Raw genomic sequence first — 13,760 nt, forward strand, 5'->3', positions numbered from 1 at the left:
TAGAGACCAGATTTCACCATGTTGGCCAGGATGGCCTTTCAAGTAGGTCTCACTGGGCACAGTGGCTCATACCTGTAATCCCAGCACTTTGGGAGGCTGAGGCAGGTGGATCATGAGGTCAGGAGTTTGAGACCAGCCTGACTAAGATGGTGAAATCCTGTCTCTACTAAAAATACAAAAATTAGGTGGCGCAGTGGCAGGCACCTATAATCCCAGCTACTTGGGAGGCTGAGCAGGAGAATTGCTTGAAGCCAGGAAGCGGCGGTTGCCATGAGTCAAGATCATGCCACTGCACTCCACTCCAGCCTGGGTGACAGAGCAAGATTATGTCTCAGAAAAAAAGGTCGGGGGTGTGTCTCACTATGCCCGGGGTGGTCTTGAACTCCTGGGCTCTTGAGTGATCCTCCCACTTTGGCCTCTCAAAGTGTTGGGATTGCAGGCATAAGCCACCACACCTGGCCATATTTTCTTTTCTTAAACATAATGAGATTTTAAGAGATGCTGTCTTGCCCAGGTCTCCACCCGCAGTTTCCTCTAAGCAGGGGAATCAGCACTGTAGCGCAGGATGTTTTCTGATCTGTGCACATGGTTGGGAAGTTTGTGTGAATCAGTGGACAGTGTCCATGGTAACAGCACCCACTCTCTGCAGCCTGTGCACATCGGGCGTGGTTCGGCTTCACATCAACAGCTGGCTGGAAGTGAGCTTCTGCCTGCCCCACAAGATCCACTATGCGGCCTCCAGCCTGATCCCCCCAGAGGCCATCGAACGGAGCCTGAAAGCCATCCGGTAAGTGCCCAGCTCCATGTGCTCACTTGCTGTCAAGGCCCTTCCCGTTAGCGTCTGCCTGAGATTTTACCATTCACTTGGTTGCCCAAATTCTCTTTCCTCTTCCTGCTGCGGAAGCTGGCGGGTGGGGCTCTGCTGTTTATAGAAGTCAAAACACATAGTTTTGTGTCCACTTGTGTCTAGAAATGACCAGTTCCAGGTTTCTCCTGGGCCCTGCTGGCACCACCTCAGGCCTGGCCTGGGTAGCCTGGATATGGGGCTGAGTGTCCTGGGGGAGGCTAAATGGCTGGAGGGACTTCATCTTGATGGTGTTGCTTCTGCCCCAGCCTTCTGCATTTCAGTCAGCACTTGTGGAATCTCAGTTACTTTCTCTTTTAATGAAACAAAGTTTCGATCTTTTTTTTTTTTTTTTTTTTTTGAGACGGAGTTTCACTCTTGTTACCCAGGCTGGAGTGCAATGGCACGATCTCGGCTCACCGCAACCTCCGCCTCCTGGGTTCAGGCAATTCTCCTGCCTCAGCCTCCTGAGTAGCTGGGATTACAGGCACGCACCACCATGCCCAGCTAATTTTTTTTGTATTTTTAGTAGAGACGGGGTTTCATCATGTTGACCAGGATGGTCTCGATCTCTTGACCTCGTGATCCACCCGCCTCGGCCTCCCAAAGTGCTGGGATTACAGGCTTGAGCCACCGTGCCCGGCCGGAGTTTCGATCTTATCGCCCAGTCTGGAGTGCAGTGGTGTGATCCCAGCTCACTGTAACCTCCGCCTCCTGGGTTTAAGTGATTCTCCTGCCTCAGCCTCCTGAGTAGCTGCGATTACAGGTGCCCACTGCCAGGCCTGACTAATTCTTTTGTGTTTTTAGTAGAGATGGGGTTTCACTGTGTTGTCCTGGCCGGTCTTAAATTCCTTACCTCAGGTGGTCCACCCGTCTTGGCCTCCCAAAGTGTACTTTCTTAATTTGATTGATTTTCTTTCTCTTTTTTTTTTTTTTTTTTTGAGATGGAGTCTTGCTCTGTTGCCCAGGCTGGAGTGCAGTGGTGCAGTCTCACCTCACTGCAGCCTCTGCCTCCCAGGCTCAAGGGATTCTCCTGCCTCAGCCTCCCAAGTAGCTAGAATGCCAGGTGGGTGCAACCACATTTGGATAATTTTTGTATTTTTAGTAGAGATGGTGTTTCACCATGTTGGCCAGAGTGGTCTTGATATCCTGACCTCAGGTGACCCACATACCTTAGCCTGCCAAAGTGCTGGGATTTCAGACATGAGCCACTGTGCCCGGCCAGTCCTAGGTAGATTTTGTGAAGGCCTTCGAACACACCACTGCCCTTCTGTTCGATCACTCTCTTGGCTCTTCTCTCTGCAGTTGAGGGCTGGGGGGCTCCAGCTGCACATCTGTGTCTCAAGTGCATACCTGTGCAGGGGACCCTGCACTTTGTGTGTTCCATGACAGGTCACTGTTTTTCAGCCCGTACCATGCCCTGCTGCTGCTCAGTGACGAGAAGTCCTTGCTGAGTGAGCTTCCTATCGACTGTTCCCCTGCCCTAGTGCGGGTGATCAAGACCACATCTGCTGTGAAGAACCTGCAGCAGCTAGCCCAGGATGCGGACCTGGCCTTGCTGCAGGTATAGCTCTGGGGGCCTGGATGGGTGGCATGTGGCAGGTGCTGGGGCATCAGGAAAGCTGGGCCGCCTACCACGCTGCATCCACAGGGGCTCCGTCCAGCTGAGAGCGCAGCACTGTCCACCATGGGGTGGTGCCAGTTCCTGAGATGGCTGGAGTTTTTGGCCTCTGAGTCATACCTGGGTTCAGGGCTTGCTTTGTGAACCATGGGACTGACTGCTTCCTCTGTCTGAGGGAGGTAAGGTGAGTCTCTAAGAGAAAGGACTGGGGTGCTCCTAGTCCTGGAGGTTGAGACTCCAGAGCTAGGGTGTGGGCAGGGCAGGAGCGGGTAGGGTCGTGGGGGTCTCACAATGGGGCATGAACAAGGAACTGAGGGCAGGAAGCTTGGACACAGGGCCCTCCCATGTGCAGAACAAAGACCTAACCTGGTAGCCTTACCCCCATTATGTGCACGTGTTGACCTGTGCACTCTGTGCAAGATGGCACTTCCTTGCTATGCCACTTCCTTGCTGAGCCACATGCTTATGGGCCTGTCCCTTGCAGAATGCTGCCCTCTCTGAATAGGTGGAGGGCCCCTCAGCCTTGTCTCTGGATCTGGTTGGAGTGTGGGTTGAATATGGGAGGAAAAGCACAGGGATGGCTGGGCATGGTGGCTCATGCCCGTCATCCCGGCATTTAAGGAGGCCAAGGCAGGCGGAGCGCTTGAGCCCAGGAGTTTGAGACCAGCCTGGGCAACATGGCAAAATCCCATCTCTAGAAAAAATACAAAAATACTAGCTGGGCATGGGGGTGCATGTTTGAAGTCCCAGCTACTTTGGAGTATGAGGTGGGAGGGTTACTTGAGCCTGGGAGGCAGAGATTGCAGTAAGCTGAGATCGTGCCACTGCACTCCAGCCTGGGCGACTCTGTTTCCAAAGAAAAAGGAAAAAAGAACAGGGAGAAATGAGAAACGGGCTGCTGATGGGTGGCCAACAGGCCATGGGGTCAGCTGTCTGCTAGCCATGTGGGTGGCGCCCTCGTCTGGTGTGCACAGCATAGTCACCAGGGGGCAGCAGAGGCCTGGCACAGGAAACCCCAGGCGGGCTGCTGAGGAACACAGGCGAGAGGCATGTTCTTTTGGCCTGTGAAGCAGGTCTTTGCTTCTTAGCACATTACAGGAACTTGTCCAACAAGGCCTCTCAGGTCACGTTTCCCTGAAAGCAGCCTTTTTAGATTCTGTCTTTGAGAGGGAGACTCTCTCCCTCCTGTGTATCCCAGGATCCTTTATCCATCCTCTGTGAAAGTACTTACCACATTGTGCCTTTGTATTTCTTTTTTCTTTTCTGAGACAGGGCCTTGCTCTGTCTCCCAGGCTGGCATGCAGTGGTGCCATCATAGTTCACCCAGGCTTAAGCATTGTCCCAAGTAGCTGGGACTACAGTATGCACCTGGCTACTTTTTTTTTTTTTTTTTTTTTTTTGGTAGAGACGGGGTCTCCGTATGTTGCCCTGGCTGGCGTCAAACTCCTGGGTTCAAGCAATCATCATCATCACACCTCAGTCTCCTTAGGTGCTGGGATTACAGGCATAAGCTACCATGCCCAGCTGTGTCTTTGGGTTTCATGGGCTGGACAGGACCCAGTAAAGACCATGTCCTGCTTACCTTCATAGCATCCAGGAGACACAGAATTCACAGCATCCAAGAGACACAGAATTTTTTTTGTTTTGTTTTTTTGAGACAGAGTTTCACTCTTGTTGCCCAGGCTGGAGTGCAATGGTGCAATCTTGGCTCACTGCAACCTCTGCCTCCCAGGTTTGTGATTCTCCTACCTCAGCCTCCGAAGTAGCTGGGATTACAGGCATGAGCCACCACACCTGGCTAATTTTTTATATTTTTGGTAGAGATGGGGTTTCTCCATGTTGGTTAGGCTGGTCTCGAACTCCTAACCTCAGGTGATCCACCCACCTTGGCCTCCCAAAGTGCTGAGATTACAGGTGTGAACCATTGTACCTGGCCAAGACACAGAATTTTAAATGAACTTAGTGCTCCATACACCCCTGCAGAGCGAGGGAGTCAGTGACCCTCCATGTCCTGATGAGCACTGGCCACATGGTAAATGCCTGTGGCTGTTCACAGGTCCTGTGTTGAGCTTTTGAAAGGAGCTGTGCCTGGTCTCTCCTGAGGCTGTCTGGCAGGAGTTTGTGCTAGACACTGTGCCTCTCACCCTTGCTGTCAGAGAGTCTCCTTGGATGAAGCTTTGATGTCCCTTTGATGTCCCCTTCACTTCCCTGCCTGGGCCTTGACTGGGGAAGGCTGTTTGTTATTGTTTCCTTCTGTGTATACCCCTTCCCTGCTATCCCTGTTACAGGTCAGCAGGGCTTGCGGCTGGTGTGGTGGTGTGGAAGCCCCTGGGGCCCAGCCCTGGTGGGTCTCTGGGTTTCCTGGAGATGGCCCCCTGGGAAGCATCTGCCTCAGGTGTGAATGTCACCAGATGGTTTAAAGTCCCTCCTGTGGCTAGGTGCAGTGACACATGCCTATAATCCCAGCACTTTGGGAGGATGAGGTAGGAGGATTGCCTAATTCCAAGAGGTTACAACCAGCCTGGACAACATAGGAAGACCCTGTCACTACAACAAATTCCATAATTAGTCTGGCATGGTGCCATGTGCCCGTGGTCCCAGCTACTTAGGAGGCTGAGGTGGGAGGAGCACTTGAGCCCTGGTATTTTGAGGCTGCAGTGAGTTATGATCGCACACTCCAGCCTGGGTAACAGAGCAAGACCCAGTCTCATAAAATTAAAATTTTATCAATCCAGAGAGAATCTATAAGTAAATGTTGGTTTTGTCACGATAAAATTCATGTTAAAAAACTTCAGCCGGGCGCGGTGGCTCAAGCCTGTAATCCCAGCACTTTGGGAGGCCGAGGCGGGTGGATCACGAAGTCGAGAGATCGAGACCATCCTGGTCAACAAGGTGAAACCCCGTCTCTACTAAAAATACAAAAAAATTAGCTGGGCATGGTGGCGCATGCCTGTAATCCCAGCTACTCAGGAGGCTGAGGCAGGAGAATTGCCTGAACCCAGGAGGCGGAGGTTGCAGTGAGCCGAGATCGCGCCATTGCACTCCAGCCTGGGTAACAAGAGTGAAACTCTGTCTCAAAAAAAAAAAAAAAAAAAAAAAAAAAAAAAAACTTCAAATACTACACAAATCCCACAATCCCATATTGCACAGGTAACTTAGATCCCTCCAGGTTTTTTTTCTTTCTTTCTATCTGTCTATCTGTCTGTTTTATTCCATCTATCTATCTGTCTGTCTATCCTGTCCATCTGTCTGTCCGTCCATCCAAAATTTTATTTCGTAATACAAAAATTAGGATCATGCTTCACATTAGTTGTGGTCAGCTGAATAATGGCTCCACAGACATATCATATATCCTAATCCTCAAAACTTATGAATGTGAACTCGTGAGACTTTAGAGATGTTGCTAAGTTTAAGATCTTGAGATAGGAAGATTATCCTGTTGAGCCCTAAGTGTAATCCCTAAGGCCCTTCTAAGAGGGAAGCAGAGGAGCTGAGGAAGCAGCAGCAGCGATGTGCCCGCAGGGGCAGAGTGGAGTGATGTGGCAGTTTGTAGAGGCAAGATGAATCTCTTCGAGAGCTTCCAGAGGGAGCATGGTCCTGCTGGCAGTTTGGAGAGGCAGGACGAATCTCTTCGAGAGCTTCCAGAGGGAGCATGGTCCTGCTGGTAGCTTGATTCCAGCCTTGAAGTATTGATTTTGGACTTTCGATCCCAGGATTGACAGCATCTTGGAGAGGCAGAAGGTGGAGACCACTATGCTGGGCAGAGCTGGGGGAAAGCGGGTGTGTCTTCGTGAGAGAACAGAGGCCAGTGGTACGTGGGACGAAGGAATAGGGCAGTGATGGAACTGAAACCTGCCACGTCAGGGTTGGCAGTGCCATTAGAGGCACCACTTGCACAATCTTGGCTCACTGCAACCTCCACCTTCCAGGTTCAAGCAGTCCTCCTGTCTCAGCCTCCAAGTAGCTGGGGCCACAGGCACGTGCTGCAATGCCAGGATAATTTAGAAAAAAATTGGGGGCCGGGTGCAGTGGCTCATGCTTGTAATCCCAGCACTTTGGGAAGCCGAGGTGGGTGGATCACCTGAGGTCACGAGTTCAAGACCAGCCTGGCCAACATGGTGAAACCACATCTCTACTAAAAATACAGAAGATTAGCTGAGGGCCGGGTGCGGTGGCTCAAGCCTGTAATCTCAGCACTTTGGGAGGCCGAGGCGGGTGGATCACGAGGTCAAGAGGTCGAGACCATCCTGGTCAACATGGTGAAACCTCGTCTCTACTAAAAATACAAAAAATTAGCTGGGCATGGTGGCGCGTGCCTGTAATCCCAGCTACTCAGGAGGCTGAGGCAGGAGAATTGCCTGAACCCAGGAGGCGGAGGTTGCGGTGAGCCAAGATCGCGCCATTGCACTCCAGCCTGGGTAACAAGAGCAAAACTCCGTCTCAAAAAAAAAAAAAAAAAAAAAAAAAGATTAGGCCGGGCGCGGTGGCTCAAGCCTGTAATCCCAGCACTTTGGGAGGCCGAGGCGGGTGGATCACGAGGTCGAGAGATCAAGACCATCCTGGTCAACGTGGTGAAACCCCGTCTCTACTAAAAATACAAAAAATTAGCTGGGCATGGTGGCGCATGCCTGTAGTCCCAGCTACTCAGGAGGCTGAGGCAGGAGAATTGCCTGAACCCAGGAGGCGGAGGTTGCGGTGAGCCGAGATCGTGCCATTGCACTCCAGCCTGGGTAACAAGAGCGACACTCTGTCTCAAAAAAAAAAAAAAAAAAAAAAGATTAGCTGAGCGTGGCTGCAGACTCCTGTAATCCCAGCTACTCAAGAGGATGAGGCAGGAGAGTCACTTGAACCCTGGAGGCAGAGGTTGCAGTGAGCTGAGATCATGCCACTGCACTCTAACCTGGGCAACAAGGCAAGACTCCATCTCAAAAAAACAAAAGACAATTTTGGTAGAGATGAGGGTCTCACTATATTGCCCAGGCTGCTCTTGAATGCTAGGTTCAAGCAGTCGTCCTGCCTTGGCCTCCCAAAGTGCTGGATTATAGGCATGAGCCACTGCTCTCAGTCTGGAGGCCCTGTTTTCTGAGTATATGTGTCCTCAGCAGCAGGGCAACACTATGTCCAGGCAGGGGTGACTCGCCTCCACAGAGGGCTGGCTACCTGCCAAGAGGGGGGAGTGGTATCCTGGGGTGATGCAGAGGCAGAAGTGGGGTGCTCAGGATTTCACGTACTGTTTCATGAGGGCTGTGGTGTTGTGCTCTCAGACCTCAGGCCTGAGGTTTCCTCTGGAAGGGGTTTTAGGTGTGTTTGTCTGTGTGTCCTGGTGTTCAGGCATCCACAAGAGCAAAGCTAGGAGGTAGGGCACATGCGGGCAGGCCTGGGGCCTTTGGGTTTGCAGGGATAGCATGCTGAGTGACTCCACACCCATCATTGGGCCAAGGCCACACTGGGGTTTTAGGGTGTTTTGGGAGGGCTGTGCCTCTGCCAGGACATCCAGCTAAGCCCTCCTGCCCAGCTGGGCTAACCCTGTGTTCCCAGCACCCCAGACATTCCCATGCTGATGGCCTGAGACCACTATTCTTCAGTGGGAGTCAAGTCAGCTCAGGATGGGGAAACGGTGGCACCAAACAGCACAGGGAGCAGTGATAAAAAGGCCATTGCAGGCCAGGCATGGGGCTCACGCCTGCAATCCCAGTGCTTTGGGAGGCCGAGGCAGGCAGATCACAAGGTCAAGAGATCAAGACCATCCTGCCCAACATAGTGAAACCCTCTCTCTGCTAAAATACAAAAATTAGTTGGGCATGTGGCACGTGCCTGTAGTCCCAGCTACTCGGGAGGCTGAGGCAGGAGAATTACTTGAAGCCGGTAGGCGGAGGTTACAGGGAGCTGAGATTGCACCACTGCACTCCACTCCACTGCACTCCACTCCACTGCACTCCACTCCACTGCACTGGTGCCTGGTGAAACAGCAAGACTCTGTCTCAAAAAAAATAAAAGGCCATTGTGGCCGGGTGCGATGGCTCTCGCCTGCAATCCCAGCACTTTGGGAGGCCAAGGCAGGTGGATCTCTTCAGGTCGGGAGTTCAAGACCAGCCTGACCAACATGGTGAAACCTTGTCTCTACTAAAACAAAAATTAGCCGGGCACGGTGGCACAAGCCTGTAATCCTGGCTACTCAGGAGGCTGAGGCAGGAGAATTGCTTGAATCTGGGAGGCAGAGGCTGCAGTGAGCTGAAATTGCGCCATTGCACTCCAGCCTGGGCGACAGAGCAAGACTCAGTCTCAAAAAAAATAAAAAGGCCATTGCTCACAGAACGTGCCATGTGCTGGCTGCGCTGCACTTCCTGGTGAGAGGTAGGGAAGGTGCCGTTCCACATTAGGGAGGAAGTTTCGGGCCATAGCCACCAGGTGTGTGCTGCATGAGCCTGGAGCCAGCTACTCCAGGCCATGGCCACCCAGGCTGAGAGCTTCCGACAGCTCCCAGTAGGCCAGCCTCAGGCATGATCCTTGCAGCTTCCCCTCTGCCTGCAGGTTTTCCAGCTTGCAGCTCATCTGGTGTACTGGGGCAAGGCCATCATCATCTACCCACTGTGTGAAAACAACGTCTACATGCTGTCTCCCAACGCCAGTGTGTGTCTGTGAGTACTTCCGGCTCCCAGAGCCTGGAGCCCTGAGCGGGAAGGGGTGAGGCCAGCAAGGCCTTCCACCTGGTGTTCTCTGCATTGACCAGGCACCAAAGGCTGTGGAAGCCCCAAGGCCAGGCTCCAACTTCAGCCTGACTCCAGCCTCCAGAGTGCCCAGGTCCCAGTTCTAGCCCAGCTCTGTGCTGCATGGCTCTCCTTTGTCCCCCTGTGCTAGGTCACCTCCTCCAGGCTGGCTTTCCTGATCCACCCTGAGGGATCAGAGGTGAGATGCAGAGTGAACTGTGCCCTTGGCTCCAGCCGCTGCTCAAGGGGAAGTGCACAGGCACTGTCCACCTGGAGGCCTGCCTGGCTCTACTGTGTCAGTCACACTGTTCTTCCCTCATTGCACTGTCCTGGCCCACCTGCCATGCTGGGCTTGCCTGCTGCCCGCAGAGGCCAGTGTTGAGAACACAGTGGGGGGTCTGCTGCACTCACTGGCATGCTCTCCTGCCTCCAGGTACTCCCCGCTGGCTGAGCAGTTCTCCCACCAGTTCCCATCTCATGACCTGCCGTCCGTCCTTGCCAAGTTCTCCTTGCCGGTCTCCTTGTCAGAATTTAGGAATCCCCTGGCCCCTGCTGTGCAGGAGGTGAGTCACAGAAGCTCAGTGAGCCCAGAGTGGTAGATGCGTAGTGGATCGGGCACTACCTGCCTGGCTCTTGGTTCTGATCTGAGAGCCCTCAGCACTGGCACCTGCTTCCCCTTGGTTTTGGGGGCTTGCCGTGCTAGTGCTGTGTGCCCAGCATGGCCCAAAAGGCAGCTGCCAGGCCATCTGCAGACACTTGGCCAGTGACCCAACACTTGGGCAGTCATCGCCTCCCCATAGAGCCCACCCTTGCTGTGGCAGGCAGTTTTTAGATTTAGAACTGAGTTAAGCTTGGCAGGAGAGTGCTTACCTCTTTGGGCCTACAGACCTGTGTTGTACCCCTTTGGGTGTGGGGACTTCCTACAGACGAGGGTGCAAAGGTAGCTATGTTTTCACTGGGCCAGGGCCTGACCCTCTAAGAGAGTTTAGCTTCTGCCTTCACTTCCTGCCATTGTTCAGGTGGCCATAGGGTCTGTGGGTATGAGTTCTGGGGCCACTAGTCCCCAGAATCTCCTCATCCAAGAGCGCCTAGAGAGGACCCTCATGGGTCTGGGTCTAGGCAGCAGGCAGGCAGGTTGGAAGCTAGGAGTGCAGGGGATAGGAAGCCTCTTGCAGGTTTGTGGGATGAACTGGTGCATCTGTATCTGTAGCAGGGCCAGTGGCTTCCCATGTGGGCTGCAGGTGTTACAGCCTTCGTGCTGAGGTGGCTTTGACACCCTTCCCTCCACCGAGTTCTGGGCAGAGACCCAAGGCAGGGCCAGATGGGACACGTCTCAGAGACAGACAAGCTGGGTGTTCTCACGTCTTTGTTATCAACAATATTTGACTGAATAAGTGCCAGATTTATTAGGTAAAACCAGTCCGTAAAGTCAAACCCTTTCCGTTCTCAAATTGTGAATAAGATTCTGGTTTTTCAGCTGCTTTAGACGCCAAACCTAAGAGAGTTCTCAGTGTGGTATTCATGGAGCCCTTGGTTTCTGGGAGCTGAGCCAATGTACCTGCTGAATAAAAAGCACTCCCTGCACCCCTCCTCCCGGGGCAGAGCTGAGGGAGGACCTGCTGGTGTGCCCATCCCAGAAGCCTCCCTTGGGGTGGCTTTTCCAGGCCATGATTGAGTGGTTGCTCCAGGCCTCGTCAAGGGGCCAATGTTCTGCCTGGGCTCCAGTGCTGGGAAGCCCCTCTGTTTCAATTTTTTTTTTTTTTTTTTGAGGCGGAGTTTCACTCTTGTTACCCAGGCTGGAGTGCAGTGGCACGATCTCGGCTCACTGCAACCTCCGCCTCCTGGGTTCAGGCAATTCTCCTGCCTCAGCCTCCCGAGTACCTGGGATTACAGGCACGCACCACCATGCCCAGCTAATTTTTTTTTGTATTTTTAGTAGAGACGGGGTTTCACCATGTTGGCCAGGATGGTCTCCATCTCTTGACCTTGTGATCCACCCGCCTCAGCCTCCCAAAGTGCTGGGATTACAGGCTTGAGCCACCGCGCCCGGCCTCTGTTTCATTTTTTTAAAATGTATGTATTTTTTTTTAATTTCATTTTTGATTGCGCTCCAGGGTGGAGTGCAATGGCACAATCTTTGCTCACTGCAGCCTCCGCCTCCCGAGTTCAAGTGATCTCTTGCCTCAGCCTCTTAAGTAGCCAGAATTACAGGTGCCCACCACCATACCTGGCTAATTTTTTATATAGACGGTGTTTCACTGTGTTGGCCAGGCTGGTCTCAAACTCCGGACCTCAGGTGATCCACTTGCCTTATCCTCTCAAAGTGCTGGGATTACAGGCGTGAGCTACTGTGCTCAACTTTATTATTGTGTTTTGTTGTTCTGATATAGGAACTTGCTCTCTTGTCTAGGCTGAATTGCAGTGGCATGATCTTGGCTTACTGCAACTTCTGCCTCCCGGGTTCAAATGATTCTCCTGCCTCAGCCTCCTGAGTAGTTGAGATTACAGGCGCCTGCCACCATGCTGGCTAATTTTTGTATTTTTAGTAGCGATGGGGCTTCACCGTATTGGCAAGGCTGGTCTTGAACTCCTGACCTCATATAATCTACCTGCTTCAACCTCCCAAAGTGCTGGGATTATAGGCATGAGCTGCTGTGCCGGCCCCCTCTTTTATTTATTAAATTCATGTAAAATCTGTATATCTTGCAGTCCACCAGGTCTTCTTAGTTGCCTGGGGTATATCCCCCATTCCCATCCCGAGTTCCCCAGCCCCCTCCCAGGAGGTGACTCTGGCCAGCAGCTCCTGTGGACCCTCCCGGAGATGAGTAGACAGATGTGTATCTGATGCCACTGATGCTGTCCCACACGGCTCGCTGCTCAGCATTTGTGTCTGGGCAGTGCTTTCTCACAGGGACTGGACTCTACCCCACACAAGGCTGCTCACTGTCAGCTCTACCTGGTAACACAGAGACACTGGAGGGCCTGGCTGGGACATGCCTTCTCATAGTTCGGGTGGGGGTGGGAGGGCTCCACCCCCAAGCACAGGGTCACTGGCCTCAGCTTTCTTGTGGCTCCACTCTTGTGCTCAGGGTAGACATTCAGGTATCCAAGGAGAGGACTTTTTGCTCTCAGGCCACCTGCTCACAGCCTCTTTCCAAACAGTGTCGGGGCTTGTCTGGAGGTAGACTGGCTGGCTGGGTCCCACTGCAGGGCCAGTGGGCTGAAGGAGAGAGAAGGCAGAAGGGCAGCTGCAGCAGCACAGTGTGGGGGTTTGCTCAGAGAAGGGGTCAGAGAGGGACCTCCACATCTCAGGTCCTGCTCCTCAGCCAGACACTGGGCAGCCCAGGTGTGGTCACGATGTTCCCCCAGAGCTTCGCCCTTCCCGGGAGGGTGAGCCGGCCTGGCAGAGCTGGCTGGCAGCTGGAGGCTTCCTTTCTGAGAGGGCCTTTCTGCTTGGGAGTCAGCACAGGGAGTATGCTGTGGCCATGTCTAGGGCTGTGGCTCCCTGATCCCCCAGGAAGGGGCTAGAGTGGGGATGTGGACCAGCCTCACCTGCTGCCACCCACAGACCCAGCTCATCCAGATGGTGGTTTGGATGCTGCAGCGCCGGCTCCTCATCCAGCTGCACACCTACGTCTGCCTGATGGCTTCACCCAGCGAGGAGGAGCCCCGCCTGCGAGAAGATGACGTCCCCTTCACGGCCCGGGTTGGCGGTCGCAGCCTCAGCACACCCAACGCGCTCAGCTTTGGCTCCCCAAGTAGGGTCCCCAGAGCATTAGTCTGGTAGTCAGGGGAGACGCGTGGGAGTGGTGCCCAGGAGGCTGCACATGGGCACTGCTATGGGTGATGCAGTGCCTCCACACGGCAGCACACGCACATGCACGCCCCACGTGTCCCCCGGGAGACGCCTCCTGTCTCCTAGCGTCACCATGACTCTGAGGTGGCAGCTCTGCCTCCGGGCTCTTCAGCAGTTTTGCTAGAGTCAGGAGCAGCTCCCAGCCCACCAGATCAGTGCTGGAATCTGTGCCCCAGCCAGGGATCCGTGTGGGATCCATACCACGGCTGGGACAGCTGACACCTCTGAGTCACCAGAAGAGCAGTCATGGGCAGTGCGGCTTGAGAGCAGCAGTGCTCCCAGGTCCCGGGTCCTCAGGCTTGGGGGAGGAAGTGGGGGGAAGACTTTGAAAGTCCTCCTCTGGCTGAGGTCTGACTGTAGGTTTCATGCTTCATGTGAGGACCCTACCTGCCTGGGGTGCTTTGTCCTCCATCCTGGGTGAGGGACAAGATGACCAGGCCCACCTTGGGGTATCTGTGGGGTATACATTATACCTCTGTTTTGGTCGCTTGAAGTTGCCCCCGGAGGGGAGACTACCCATTTCCCAGGTCAGCCGTGAGGGGCAAGTGTCACACCCAAGAGGTGGGACAGCAGCATGTGCTTACAGGCAGATGTTGCAGCAGGGGCACCAGGCAGGGACCTTGTGGGAGTCCTGGGTGTCACTGGAGGCTGGCTGCTGGGTCTGCCCTTGCTGTTACCCTGGGTGTTGAATTCCACTTGGTGCTACTGTCACCTGACCCCGGCCCCCTACAG

At 53.8% G+C, this 13,760-nt stretch overlaps 1 protein-coding gene across 8 annotated transcripts in view; it reads left to right on the plus strand.

Annotated features, from left to right (window-relative positions):
* NPRL3 (NPR3 like, GATOR1 complex subunit) overlaps positions 1-13,760 on the plus strand; it is a 62,573-nt gene that overhangs the window by 46,057 nt on the left and 2,756 nt on the right. For all 8 annotated transcript variants that reach the window (XM_074381845.1, XM_074381846.1, XM_003928339.4 and 5 more), the window contains 5 exons: positions 650-787; positions 2,252-2,408; positions 8,997-9,103; positions 9,606-9,735; positions 12,741-12,930. In XM_074381845.1, coding sequence (XP_074237946.1) covers positions 650-787; positions 2,252-2,408; positions 8,997-9,103; positions 9,606-9,735; positions 12,741-12,930 — 722 coding nt within the window. The remainder of the gene's footprint in view (positions 1-649; positions 788-2,251; positions 2,409-8,996; positions 9,104-9,605; positions 9,736-12,740; positions 12,931-13,760) is intronic.

This window comes from Saimiri boliviensis, chromosome 12, assembly GCF_048565385.1.
Source record: "Saimiri boliviensis isolate mSaiBol1 chromosome 12, mSaiBol1.pri, whole genome shotgun sequence".
Taxonomy (NCBI): domain Eukaryota; kingdom Metazoa; phylum Chordata; class Mammalia; order Primates; family Cebidae; genus Saimiri; species Saimiri boliviensis.